Source organism: Sinocyclocheilus anshuiensis, unplaced genomic scaffold (assembly GCF_001515605.1).
Source record: "Sinocyclocheilus anshuiensis isolate Anshui unplaced genomic scaffold, SAMN03320099.WGS_v1.1 scaffold1495, whole genome shotgun sequence".
In the NCBI taxonomy this organism is placed as follows: domain Eukaryota; kingdom Metazoa; phylum Chordata; class Actinopteri; order Cypriniformes; family Cyprinidae; genus Sinocyclocheilus; species Sinocyclocheilus anshuiensis.
The window spans coordinates 268663-283128 of NW_015558671.1; the positions used below are offsets into that span (position 1 = coordinate 268663).

General features: G+C 35.0%; 1 protein-coding gene across 2 annotated transcripts in view; it reads right to left on the reverse strand.

Annotated features, from left to right (window-relative positions):
- LOC107681258 (neural proliferation differentiation and control protein 1-like) overlaps nt 1-14466 on the reverse strand; it is a 24012-nt gene that overhangs the window by 8391 nt on the left and 1155 nt on the right. For both annotated transcript variants that reach the window (XM_016477511.1, XM_016477509.1), the window contains exon 2: nt 1433-1579. In XM_016477511.1, coding sequence (XP_016332997.1) covers nt 1433-1579 — 147 coding nt within the window. The remainder of the gene's footprint in view (nt 1-1432; nt 1580-14466) is intronic.

Below are 14466 nucleotides of genomic sequence, written 5' to 3' on the forward strand. Positions count from 1 at the left end.
ATCTGAAAGCTGAATAAATAAGCTTTCCATTGATGTATGGTTTGTTATGATAGGATAACATTTGGCCGAGATACAACTATTGATATATGACATGAAAATCTGGAATCTGAGGAGTGCAAAAAAATCAGAATATTGAGAAAATCGCCTTTAAAGTTGTTTAAATTAAGTTTTTAGCAATGCATATTACTAATCAAAAATTTAAGTTTTAATATATTTACAGTAGGACATTTACAAAATATCTTCATGGACCATGATCTTTACTTAATATCCTAATGATTTTTGGCATAAAAGAAAAATCAATCATTTTGACCCATACAATGTATTTTTGGCTATTGCTACAAATATACCCCAGAGACTTAAGACTGGTTTTGTGGTCCAGGGTCACAAATACTGTTTTCTATTATTTTTCTGGTTTCCATTTTAATGGTTTCATTAAATTGTAATAATCGAAATCATCTCTAATTAATTGATTTAAAAAAAAAATATATATATATATATATATCATTATTTTCTTTCTTTTTATTTGGAAACACTGTGTTGTGCATTTACATTTTTCTGCTAAATACATTCTGGTAAATATTTCTTTCTGGTAAATCCTTAAAAATATATATTTTTTAATAATAATCATTATTAGTAGTAATACTATCATTACATTAAGTAATATATTTGTCACAGTTTCTGTCAAGACCTTTAAGTTTCTGATTGAATATGATATGGCTACAGTTTTTCTCAAAAGAAACCGTAAAATGCTCATGAAGTGACTCTCAGAGTAGTTCTAGAAATTATGTTTATGTGTTCATGTACACATAATATTGAGGCGGCAGAGGCTGAAAACATCGCGAGTGTCATGCGCGCTTCAGTATTGATAAATGAAACCGTGCGTCTACGCCATTCATATACACAGAGATATGCAGAACTTGCAGGATTCATATTTAAATTTTGCGATCTGTTTTTGCGACATTAATATTCTATTAATTTTTAATATTCACAGACACTAGTCCATATCACGTTTTGATGTAACTGTACCAACCAGAGCATGTGAGCGGAGCGGAGTGTGAGCGGAGCGGGGAGCGGAGTGGTAATATTTCCTTAAGAGCGCAGAGCGCCTTTCTGACGATTCCGCTCCGCTCGCTCAATACGCTCAGCGCCACTCGCTCAACCCATAGCGGAGCGTCACACCGCTCCGCTTCGCTCACATTCTCTGGTACCAACCTACTTTTGATTTATCTTGCTGCTGATTTGAAATATGAAATTGAGAAATGACTTGAAATAATAAGTTTGGTAAACAGTTTTTCAGATTTCAGTTTTTCCCTATTCAATTAGATAGAAGTTGGTTTTGCATGTCTGAAATAGCTGCCCAGAGCTGTTGAAAATATGCCCGTCAAGTGACCAGACTTTTCTGAAAGGCACTTTTGTAGGACTCAGTACTCACCAGGGTGATTTCGTCTCCTGATCACACACTTCCCTCGTTTGTTCTCCACAAATGGGTCTAGGCATGGGCCGCAGTGTGAAGAGCCAGGCTGGCAGAAGTGCCGTCGCTCCCGGGCACAGTCCAGACTCCGAGGACAATGTCCCACAACTAACAGAAAAGACAAAGACACTGATAATTGACCCACTTACACACTTTCCACTGAGGTTGCCTCATGTTAATGACCAATATTTTTCCAATTGTCAAAATGGCCTGACTGCTGATATCTGAATCCATGAATGCAAAATATAAATAACTCAAATAAATGAATTATTTCACCCTAAAATTATATTTAAAAATGCAAGTGGATTAACAAAATTCTCTTGGTTCTCTCAGTCTAACTTGAGATGCCTCAGAGTGAGCGAGCTGCAGCTTGAGTGATCCTCACATAGTATTGTTTAGCTTCCACTTGTACAACAAGAACATGTCAGGCTATTTGTCATACAGAATAATTGCATAAACAGCTAACAGTAATCAGGCTGATTATGTTAGAATAGCTCTCTCTGATCTAGTGTATTGTGTCTTGTTACTGTTATGAAGGAGAGCTCAGGAACAACAGAGCATCAATAAAACAGCAGTGCAACTGTACGTGGGCACTGCTGCTGAGGGCAGAACTGGGGCAGCAGGTCGAAGTGCAGAGGAGATCCAACACCCACAAGTATCAAATTATGTCCGAGAACAACAAAGTAGTCGTGTGTCTCCCACTGATTGTCAGCAGGGATTCATGCTGAGCAAATGTTCATCATAACACAACACCACAAGTGCAGGAATCATTCTAATGAACATTGTTGGTGGAGATTGTAAAGTTTATTGGTATTCAATAGGGAGATCTGAATAATAAATAATTATTATATACATCTTTACAAGATAAACTTCTTTTAATTTGAGTGCCTTGTGGCTGTTTTACACTTGAGGCGAAAGATGGAATGCAAAAATGTGTTCTATGTGAAAACAGGTTTCATGTGAAATAGAAAACTGGTTGAAAATATATACAGGGAAACATATCTATTTCATAAGGTGGCAATTTCATATGAATTAATTTAATTTGAATTATACAAAAATGTAGTAGAAAAGAAAAGGGTTGTAGAAATTAGTAAGCATTAAGGTTCTTCCCCACCCCTAAACATACTGTAATTGTCACTGGGGTTTGAGCAAGTCGTAGGAAAACGTACAAAAGATATTGTATCTTAATTATCGTAATTTTGCCAAAATGCAAAAACGTTACGAATTAAAAAAAAACAGTTGAATATTGCTATCCTAACTATGCATGATTGCATGGTGATTTGCATTTTTATTAGCATCTGAGAACTGGGGGTGGGCAATATACAGGTTAGACATGATTGACTAGTAGAAATTTGTCAACTGGTAGAGATTATGGACTGTCGTCTCTCTTCATGTGATGTTGCTGTGCTATGTTGTCATGAAAACATATTGTTTGCACACATTTTTAAGCATTGCGGTTTAGAAACAAGTGTTTTTAAGCCGTTGAAATGCAATTAGCAGCGAAAAAGAAACTCATTTTACACATGCACATGAAGACGGTGCTCATAGAGTGCAGGAATATTGAGTTATTTTTGCCGCTTTATAGGCCTTGAACTGTTAAATACACACACTTTTATGTGTCAAAATGCCCATCTTTGCAAGTATTCTCATAAACACAGTAGGTCTTAAGTGAAAGCCAACAGCTGAGAAAGAAAACACATGTGTAACAGTATATTGGATCCGGGTAGCTCTTAAAGTAACAGCAGTTAATATTCCTGCTGTCTGTCATTCATGTTACTCAAACTACAAAAGAGAGAAAATCTCTCACTGCTCTTGAATAAATCTCTTTTGTAACTTTAATAATAAGAAACATATATTTAATTTACACACAGTGAAGAATATGCATTTTTATACATTTGATTACTTTATTCAATATATATAGCATGTCTTATTTATTTGTTCTACTGTAGTAGTATTGCTTGTAATTAGTTTCTTATCCTTATTTAATCGCTGACTGTTGTCTTCAGTGTTTTTTTTTTTAAATTTAGGCTAGTATTCTGTGATATTGACACTGGTGACAAGAATTGTGAAATGTATATGGCATCAAACATTTTGATATCAAAAAGACCATATTTAAAGCAAAAATAAAATTACTCATATCGTGATATAAGATTTTGGTCATATCGCCCACCCCTACTGAGAACTATATATCTTGTAAGAAGAATTGTTGTTCATAAATATATATAAAAATATATTATATTATATATTTTTATATAATTTATATAATTATTACATATTTTTATATTATTATATAAATATATATATAAGTGTCTTTGATCTTATTCCTTTTTCTTACCATTTTATAAATGCAATAATCCATTCAAAGCCATGTACTACAATGATTCTGACAAGCCTATGGGGGATTTTGGCACCTCATTGCACATTGTGCCTATAAGAACACCTCTTATGTATGGTAAAATAATCGTAATGCACAGCCTTGAGTTCTACTTCTGAAAGACTCAGCCATTGAAACCTTGGCTCCTGTTTCCATAACAACTGCTATGGCAACTGAGTAGGTGTGACATCATCAGGTGTGAGTCACTGCCAATGCAGCAGCTGAAAAGGGGGCGGAGATGAACTCTTCTGAACTAGAGCCAGTCATGGGAGACAGTGAAGGAAATAAAACACAATTGACAATATGTAATAAAAAATTGTATTGTTTCAAAAATAATTTATTGCAATGTGTGCAATATAAAAGAACTGTGCATCATGCCTAAATGTATTCATCCCATTTGTACCACATTGCCATACAGATCTGTGTCACCTTATTAATTGCTATTGATTTCAATGCTCAAACCAACAATCATTGCCTTGCAATTTGCTTTTTACTGGAACTGCCCATCAAGTGCACAAATGTGAAGAAGTGACTCATTGAACCTACAATGCATCAGCAGTGATGGTTTTTACCAGAATCTCTCATTGTCACTGCACTGGAGGTGATGCACACAACGGTTTAAAGCCGAGCTGTTCTCCGTTGTCTATCAGTTTCAGATCTTAATTTCATTAAGAGAGGAACATTAGCTTTTTTTATGTGAAAGTCTCTCAATCACACATATAGGCACAATTATGTAAGCTGCTGCACAAACACACATTAATTTCCTGCCCTTTATCACTCTTAAAAACACAACAATGTAAGAATCTCTTTCTACATCACTTCCTCACCACATATGGCGATGGCTATCACAAATGCATCTGAATGTGACCATCTTAATCAAACCATGTTAATGTAGATAATGTCAAGATACATAAAGATGTGTCAAGATAAATGTAATTTTTCTATTCTTTCTTTTTCTGTTCTGTTTCATTTCATCCAGCTATGTTTGAACACACATCAAAAAAATGCTTTAAAGCAGACAACTCAAATTCTACAGGGCTTTCGTAAGACCAGTTAGCCGACTAGTCCTTCAGACATCCAGATGATTAGTTGATATTTTCAAATATGTAGATATGCACATACTTAACCCAGACAAGAAGTTCTGTTGCAGTTTTGTAAGACTTTGTAGTTAGAAGTGAAGGGAAATAGATCCACCGTAATCCGTGCTACATAGCAAATCTAATACCTACTTCCAAGCACATCACACACACACACACACACACATCTCTGCTATGGAGCACCACTATCATCTCTCACTCCATCCTGCTCCCGCAAACTACCAACAAAGGCCAAAGTGGCTCTGCTGAGGGTGGAAAGTGTCGGCGTCTGGCCACGGTTCAGACATGCCTCAAGGTGACCCAGTCATGCTGTGCAGAGTAAAGATGACACTCATCTAGGACAGACTGAAACAGGCCCCAAAACATAGCTGACAGAAGGACAATTTCTAGATTTGGCTAAAAGCAGAGCTGTTTTTTGGCATATTGTACTTTAAACACAGCAGGGATTTGTATAATTTACCATCACTCTAAAACAGGGATTCCCAAACTTCTTTGTCAGCTAAAATCATTTAAACTAATGTATTGACTGTAATAAATAACAGCCTGGGATTTTAAGTTAATATTTCAATAATTTAATAATTTAACAGCACATTTGCATGTTCACAGTTCACTGATGACGGTTAATGGTCACATGACATGCAGGTAAAATATTTTGCTCATTAAATATATATATATATATATATATACCCAACCACAATTTTGGGAAAAGAGGTATATGTAGTTTGAGAATGTCGGATAAAGGTCTGTCAAAAATGAACAATATATAATATAACAATATAAATACTACAATCAGGGCTGCACAATAAATCCAATTATATTGTGATTACGTTTAATTTTTATTTGGTATTTGCATTATCTTGTATTAGTAACAAGCCTTCACAAGCTTTCATGGTGGCAGTTGCCATATGTGTATACCAGAGAATTTTCTGTTCAGTGGTTTACTTAATCTTCCTAACCTGGCAACCATGCCCACATGCTCTCACTGCATTATGGAAAACACTGATCATATGAAAACACCGCATCTCCACTGCAGTATTTTGTGTAATAAAGTCACAGACCTGTGAGCAAATAATGCAAGTTGATGTGTACTTAAAAGTGCAATAATTCTGACAGAATGTAAAAATAAATAAATAACATACCAGACAAAAATCATGGTTAATAATCATCGTTATATTTCTTTAACAAAATAATTGTGATTAACTGTTTAAAGGGATAGTTCACCCAAAAATGAAAATTCTATCATTAATTACTCACCCTCATGTCGTTACAAACCCGTAAGACCTCCGTTCATCTTCGGAACACAAATTAAGATATTTTTGATGGAATCTGAGAGCTCTCTGACCCTGCATAGACAGCAAGGATATTACCACGATCAACGCACAGAAACATAGCAAGGACATCGGTAAAATAGTCCATGTGACATCAGGGGTCCAACTGTAATTTTATCGAGTTACTGTCTTCCAGCATTCTGGAGAGTACCCCAGAACGTAATCAGCATTGTTTACGTTCAGCATGCGTGCGCTGTCCACTGAACGTAAACAACGCTGATTACATTGATTACGTACTGGGGTACTCTCCAAAATGGTAACTCGAGGAGAAGAATTGCTGAATAAATAGTTATTATTGTTTTCTTTGCGCACAGAAAGTATTCTCCTAGCTTCGTAAAATTACGGTTGAAACTCTGATGTCACACGGACTATTTTACCGATGCTATTTTACCTTGCTACGTTTCTGTGCGTTGATCGTGGTAATATCCTTGCTGTCCATGGGAGGGTCAGACAGCTCTCAGATTCCATCAAAAATATCGTCATTTGTGTTCCAAAGACTAACGAAGGTCTTGCGGGTTTGGAACGAATTTTCATTTTTGGTGAACTAATCCTTTAACCATTATTGTCAGCCCTAATTACAATATGCAAAAATAAAATAAAATATAAAATCCTGTGATGGGCTGGCCTGCTTTGGCATTAGATGCTGGGACAGGCTCCAGCATCTCCACAACCCTACAGAGGATAAATGGTTTGGAGAATGGAAAATAAAATAAAATAATGAATAATAGCAGAGTGTTTTTGTCAGCCTCTGCCAGTCACTTGTTATTTATATAGAACTCACTCTCTCTGGCTTCACAGAATAAACGGACATGCTGAATGAAGTTGCCATCAACCAGTGTTTTAGGGTAGGTTTGTTTCTCTTTTTAGGTTGGATCGACAAAGCCATGAAAGTTTATACAGGTGCAACATATCTACATCTCTTTTATATTGTCACTATGTTTCGCATGAACTTCAATTGGATGTCTTGTGAATCATTATTCGCCTAGCAACACCATTCAGTGAACACAACAGAAAAAGGAATGATGTTGTTATTCTTTGCTCCAGACTATGGCAGTCTTTCAGAACTCCCTGTACACTTGCTTCTCAATACCAAGTTTGAAAAACGCGTTGAAGTAGTGTGGACTGCATGTTGTCACTCTCAAGGACTTTGTGCTCTATGTGACATGACAGGCTGACTGAGGAGGGCACAGAGCAGAGAACAGAGCTGCGGGTGTTTTCTTGTCTTTTGGAGGTGTTGAGCGACTTGAATTCTCTCACTGTGAAATGTCAAAAAATATTATTTTTGAAATGTTAAAAATAACATTGCAGCAAGTCAATACAGATCCCCATTTAAAGCTGACTCATACTGTAAAAGCACAGAGCAAAATAAATTGCTACAGTCCTGTCGCTTCTCATCATTTAAGTATCTTCCCTGTTTCCAGAGGTTTTATGCTAATGCTAATCCTTTCCTTGTAAACCGCTAAAAAGTTTAATAGCATATTTTGCAGCTATGTGAAAAGTACCTTACAAAAAAGTGAAGAAAGAAAAATGGAAGACATAAGTGTAGAAAATACAGGTGCATCTCAATAAATTAGAATGTCGTGGAAAAGTTCATTTATTTCAGTAATTCAACTCAAATTGTGAAACTCGTGTATTAAATAAATTCAATGCACACAGACTGAAGTAGTTTAAGTCTTTGGTTCTTTTAATTGTGATGATTTTGGCTCACATTTAACAAAAACCCACCAATTCACTATCTCAACAAATTAGAATATGGTGACATGCCAATCAGCTAATCAACTCAAAACACCTGCAAAGGTTTCCTGAGCCTTCAAAATGGTCTCTCAGTTTGGTTCACTAGGCTACACAATCAAGGGGAAGACTGCTGATCTGACAGTTGTCCAGAAGACAATCATTGACACCCTTCACTTTCATTGCCAAAGAAGCTGGCTGTTCACAGAGTGCTGTATCCAAGCATGTTAACAGAAAGTTGAGTGGAAGGAAAAAGTGTGGAAGAAAAAGATGCACAACCAACCGAGAGAACCGCAGCCTTATGAGGATTGTCAAGCAAAATCGATTCAAGAATTTGAGTGAACTTCAAAAGGAATGGACTGAGGCTGGGGTCAAGGCATCATGTGCATTGAATTTATTTAATACACGAGTTTCACTATTTGAGTTGAATTACTGAAATAAATGAACTTGTCCACGACATTCTAATTTATTGAGATGCACCTGTAAGGGTTGGATGTTATAGTGTACTGTTCAAAATGTTAAGATTGGAAAGATTTTTATTTTTTTTTTAAAGAAATCCCAGGTCAGAAAATATTCTAACATGCTAATATGGCGCTCTTCTTATTATCAATGTTGAAATCTTTGCTGCTTTGAATTTTTGTGGAAACTGATGCTTTTTAAAGGATTCTTTAGAAAGTTCAAAAGAGCATACTCTTTTGTAATATTAAATGTCTTTATTATCACTTTTGATCAGTTTAATGCATCCTTGTTGAATAGACATTAATAATAAATAAATAAAATACTGACCCCAAATAGTGTTAATTTTGGCAGCCATTTTTAATTTAGTCTTAGTCCTGTCTCAAATGTAAGTTTTAGTTATTATCATATTTAGTCAACCTTGTCCTGTTTTTGTTTAGTCAAGTTTGTCGACAAAATGCCTGAGAATTTTAGTCTAGTTTTAGTAAATGAAAACTTAGTCACATTTTCATAATGCTGTATAATGGTTAAACTAATAAAAAAAAAATATTTCTGCTCAAAATTATAATCGTAATGATTGGTGTCATTTGAGAAATGTACTTTTGCATTTGCAATGTTGTTTTTATACTCAAAAAAGCATTAAAAAAATCAGAATAAAATGTAAAATGTAAGATGTAAAAAAAGCATTTACCAATCAGCGATTGGCTCTTTCATTTAGAAGGCAGGACTATTCAGCCATATTGCGCGTTGCAGTTTCTCCCATTCATAAGTACAAGAGTGTCTTTTTATTTCTATAGTCTTTGTTTGAACTTTTGATATCTGGGCAACCACACACATGAAAGCTTGCGTAGTAGATGCGTATACAGCAGCCTGCAATAATATTTTGTCTCCTTTTTTTTTGACGAAAATAAAGAATGATTTTGGTAAGGTTTTTATTTTTTTTTATACATTTTAGTCTCGTCTTTTATCGTCAATGAAATTGCATGATGTAGTCATCATAGTTATCGTTTACTGACCTTGTTGTCGTTTTAATCATGGGAAAAAAGCTCGTCAACGAACATTTTCATCATAGTTTTTCGTTAACGAAATTAACACTAACCCCAAAATATTAAACAGTAGTGTATGTCCTCATAACCTTGGTATAAAATGTTATGGTAAAATTTGAATGTTGACTGAATGATAGAAACAGAATAACAAAACTAAATACTGATTCAAATACATTTCAATGCTTCTAAAACAGGTAGCCATGCACATATTAACGTCATTGGTTGATCCAATGTTCTTAAGTCCGGCCCACTGTGATTCTTCAAAAAAAACAGACTGCATTTCTATTTGGTGCTGCTAATGGCACAGAAATGACACCATCTTTAGTTTAACAGCTTTTTATTTAAAGGACTAGCAATTAGGGGTGTGCGATATTGACAAAAAATTATATCTCGATATTTTATTGGATTTTATCGATAATGATAATTAGACGATATTTTGCTGAGTGTGTTATTGTGCTGGTACCTTAAGGACTGCCGAAGACAGCTGACTCCTAATGTTTTTAATATTCTTCATATTCTGTGTGGTGGTCAGTTCATACTGATAAAAATTAATTGAATTCAATGGCACATTTGTAATCATGGTAATTTTTGGAGGAAAACTGGCACTCTTCGTGTGAAATTGAATAACTATATGAAGTGGTATAAATATATAAATTTTCTGCCATCATGTCTTGAATTTGTGATCATTCTAAATGCATTTTAATAGACTGAATCATGCAGTGAAAGAAAACACACTAAATGCGCACACGCACTAGTCTAGACTTCACGTAATGTATGCGTGCGCTCTGTAGGGATGTTTTGAATGGTTTTTGCAAAATACTCGATAATGTCAAATTGCACATCGTTAAAACAACAATTACGATATTATCGCAGACGATATATATCGCACACCCCTACTAGCAATATAATTTTAAAAGATAACCTCTTAAAGCAGTCACTTTACAATCTTAGCATCTTCCTGAAACATCACAGTTTGGTCAATACACATGTGGACAGAGAAACACATCCTCTGCTATAAATATATAACATTGATGCGATTAACATTATTATTGACCAACTCTGAACTCAATGAAACAGCCCATTTAGTGAGAGTGGAGTCCAGAAATGGTATTCTTTCATCAGCTGCTGTCATGATGAACTGTGAATAACATAAAAAATGAAACATCTTCTTTTTTTAGCCACTTCACATTCTTACATGACGTCTGTTTCCTGACCTCAGACTGGTGCTCATGTGTGAATACATTTGTCTTATTCAGGGCCAGTCTTCTTTCTAAATTAGTAATGAGCTGAAATCCATTGTGTCACTTAGAAGGGAAATGTAATTATCCAATTAATCAACAATGTGAAGTAAAAACATGACATGCATCTATAATTGTCTCAGTCTGACAATATGAGCACCAATATAACACTTAAAATATGAACATTTATGTGCAATGCAAAACAACTTCCTCTCTCACATATTCTGTCCTCGACTAAGCTTATCACAGAATATGCCACTTCAGGATAACACCTCTACCTCTAGATCTAAAAGCAATATGGACTGCAGAGAGATTGCTGGGCCACCATACTGTAGTTCAAACAAGGAGTGAGAGTATTCTCAGGTGAGCATGACCTTATCCGACACATGTGCAGCACTCCAGCCACTCAGCAGACACTGTATTGATCCTTCAAAAAGGAGCCAGAGAGATTTCACACATGCACTATATCAGTGTCAGGATATAAGAACATTTCTAAGGGTGTCAGGTGGGTCTCATGTCACTGAGAACACCTTAGTTAAGCACAGAGAGAAAGATGCTTTTAATCCTGACAATTTCAAAATGCAATAGAACTACATACACATGGGAAATTATTTGAATACATAATTAAACCTACATGAATCTGTGTTAATAACAATTTTCCTGGATGACTGATTACCACATTATGAGATGGAGAGTAAAGGATATATTTTATATAAGTAGTAATTTTTTTGCCCTTAAAAGTGATTTAGCAATACAAAGGTTATAAAAAATACTGTTACAGAAGATTTCTATTTAAAATAAATATAGTTATTCTGAACTTTATATTCATCAAAGAATCCTGGTTTCCACAAAAATATTGTGAATTTCAATTTTCAGTTGAGATAATATTAATAATAAAATGTCTTGAGCAGCAAATCAGCAAATTAGACTGATTTCGGAAAGATCCTGTGACACTGAAGACTAGAGTAATGAAAATATAGCTTTGCCATCACAGGAACAAAATTCACAAATTAGTAATAGTAGATATATTTTAAAATATATTAAAATAAAAAAAGATATTTTAAATCGCAATAATATTACACAACATTGCTGTCTTGTGTTTTGATGCATGAAGAAACTTATTTTAAACAGTACTTTTGAACAGTAGTGTATACAGGTATTTTGACTTTTTTGCCTTTTCCTTTCATAAGACAGACTTTTCAGTTGATATTTGTTTATGTTCATCTCATACTCCCTAACATTAATGATCCTGAGATCATTTCCCTTTAAAAGATTTCCCTTTAAATTACCTCAGAATCCATATTTAGAGGTCTATAGCACAGGTGTTCTGAGCTGTACTTCTCTAAATTGCATTATGCTCTGCTGAAAATGGTTTGGAATATTTATCTTTGATCTATTAAATGTTGCATCTTTCTCTTATTTAATTTTTGCAAGGTTGCCATTTTTTCAACTAATATATTTTAATAATAAAACAAATAATTAAGATTGTTAAATTTTATTCAATTGTGTCAATAGACAGTGACCATGTTGTGTGAATTTGGCATGCTGGGAGATTCCGACTGCAAATATTTTCCTGCCAAACATGTTGCTATGATACATGTCAATGTGTGAGCTGCTGTTAACGCATATTTAGTGAAGAACCGGTATTTAATTACTTAAACATGAAGCAATTTTTGTTGCAGTGGGTTTCTGAGGGTTAAATCTGAAGTCTCGCATGCACGAGTGCACGAGGATTACAGTCAACCCGACGGGCTGCTTAAAACATCTCACCCTCTTTCACGGCAGCTTAAGTCTGACGTGACTTCATGAAGTCACACAAACTCATGCACACATGCGAGATCACAACTCAAACACACAAGGAGCAGTTAGACACAGAGAGAAGGTGATAAAGAGACAGAGACAAACTGGAAATGAGAAAGACTTCCTGCACTCCAGGCATTAAATCAGAGCATCTCGTACAGGAGGCAACATCAGCAAAAGGCAAGCACTAGAAAGACAGACTCAGATAGATATTAACTGCATTAATCTCTTTAGATACACGACTTCTGAGCGCTTAAATAAAGGCCTTGAGCCACGTGCCTGGCATAATTCTAAATACATTTAATACATTGCAAAAAAAATCTGTATTTTTGTCAGTTTGTTCTAATAATATATTTTATATATAAATAATTTTGACGCTTAAGAAAAACTATGTTAGTGGGGTAGGAAAAATAAACTTAGTTTATTGTAATTAATTCTCTACAACAGGTCTATCTTACGCAGCTTTTGCTTCACAAGATGTTAATTGATAGACTGGAGTCATGTGGATTATTTGTGAATGAATGCAATATTTTTATCAGCTGTTTGGATTCTCAATGGTAGGATGAGGAGAATCCGCTGGTGAACAAACAAACTCATCTACATTTTGGGTAGCCTGAGGGTGAGTTTTTGGCTGAAGTGTTCCTTTAAGGATATTTAGCTTAAATATTTTCACTGGCAAAACAAGATAAACCGATTAAGACCATTTGTCCAGTGTATTATTCAGCTTATACTCTTTGGTGTAGACCTTGAAATCCTTATCCAGAACTGCCATTCACTTATTTCTCTCATGGTTTCTTCTTTTCATTCTGGCAATAGCAACAACACCTACCTCTTCCCTCTGCATCTAAATTATCTATATTATATCTCTGTGGTTGCATAACTGCTTCTATACAAGTTCTCTGAAAGAAGAACCATTTAGAGCGCTCATTTTTGAAGGTTACTTAAATTGTCTTCTTTCTCATTAGATGGTCAATTATCAAGTTCACAGCTCCTCTACAGTGTGAGCAAAGCCCTGGCAACTCACAAGAGCCTAAATAAAATGTCTTTGCTTCTGGTTAAATATCATCTACCACAGTCACAGTCACTTTATGCAGCTTAAACTCATCTGTTTTTTAAACTACTACAGCACAAAAATGATACGGTTATGACCGATAACGGCAAATAATAAAATTCTGTACAATTTTGACTGTTTAAATAAATTAAAGAATCAGTTTTTAAAGGGGTCATATGATGCTTTTTTAAAGATCATTATTTTGTGTATTTGGTGTAACAGAATATGTTGACATGCTTTAAGGTTCAAAAAACACATTATTTTTCAAATACTGTACATTATTGTAGGTCCTCTATGCCCCGCCTCTCTCAAACGCTTCATTTTCTACAAAGTCCCTCCTTCCGACAAGCGCAGTCTGCTCTGATTGGCCAGCTGACCCAGTGCATTGTGATTGGCCGAACACCGCAAGCACTCGTCGGAAATGTAACGCCCCTTACCATAATCGCGAGCTTCATCTTTCAAAATAAATGTAAAGACAGAGCCCGAAAGGGGAACAGAGTCGTGTGACAGACACAGTGATGAAGCTGGTATGTGTTTGTGATGCAATCGATCGATCGATCGATCTCTCTCTCTCTCTCTCTCTCTCTCTCTCTCTCAGAGTGCTTTATTGGCATGACAAAAATTATACATTTGTATTGCCAAAGCAATTGCAGCTGGACTGCTTACAAATAGTACACATATGTATTAACAGAAAGAAAAAGAATAATAATAATTGTAATAGTAATAATAATAATAATATAGAAAAAGTATTAAGCATGTAGTGCAAAATGAATTACTAATGTATGTAAGTATATAAACTAGAAATAAAAATAAAATAAGGGATTAGACATATTTACAGAAGCAAAATATACATCTAAGTAATATAATACAGTAA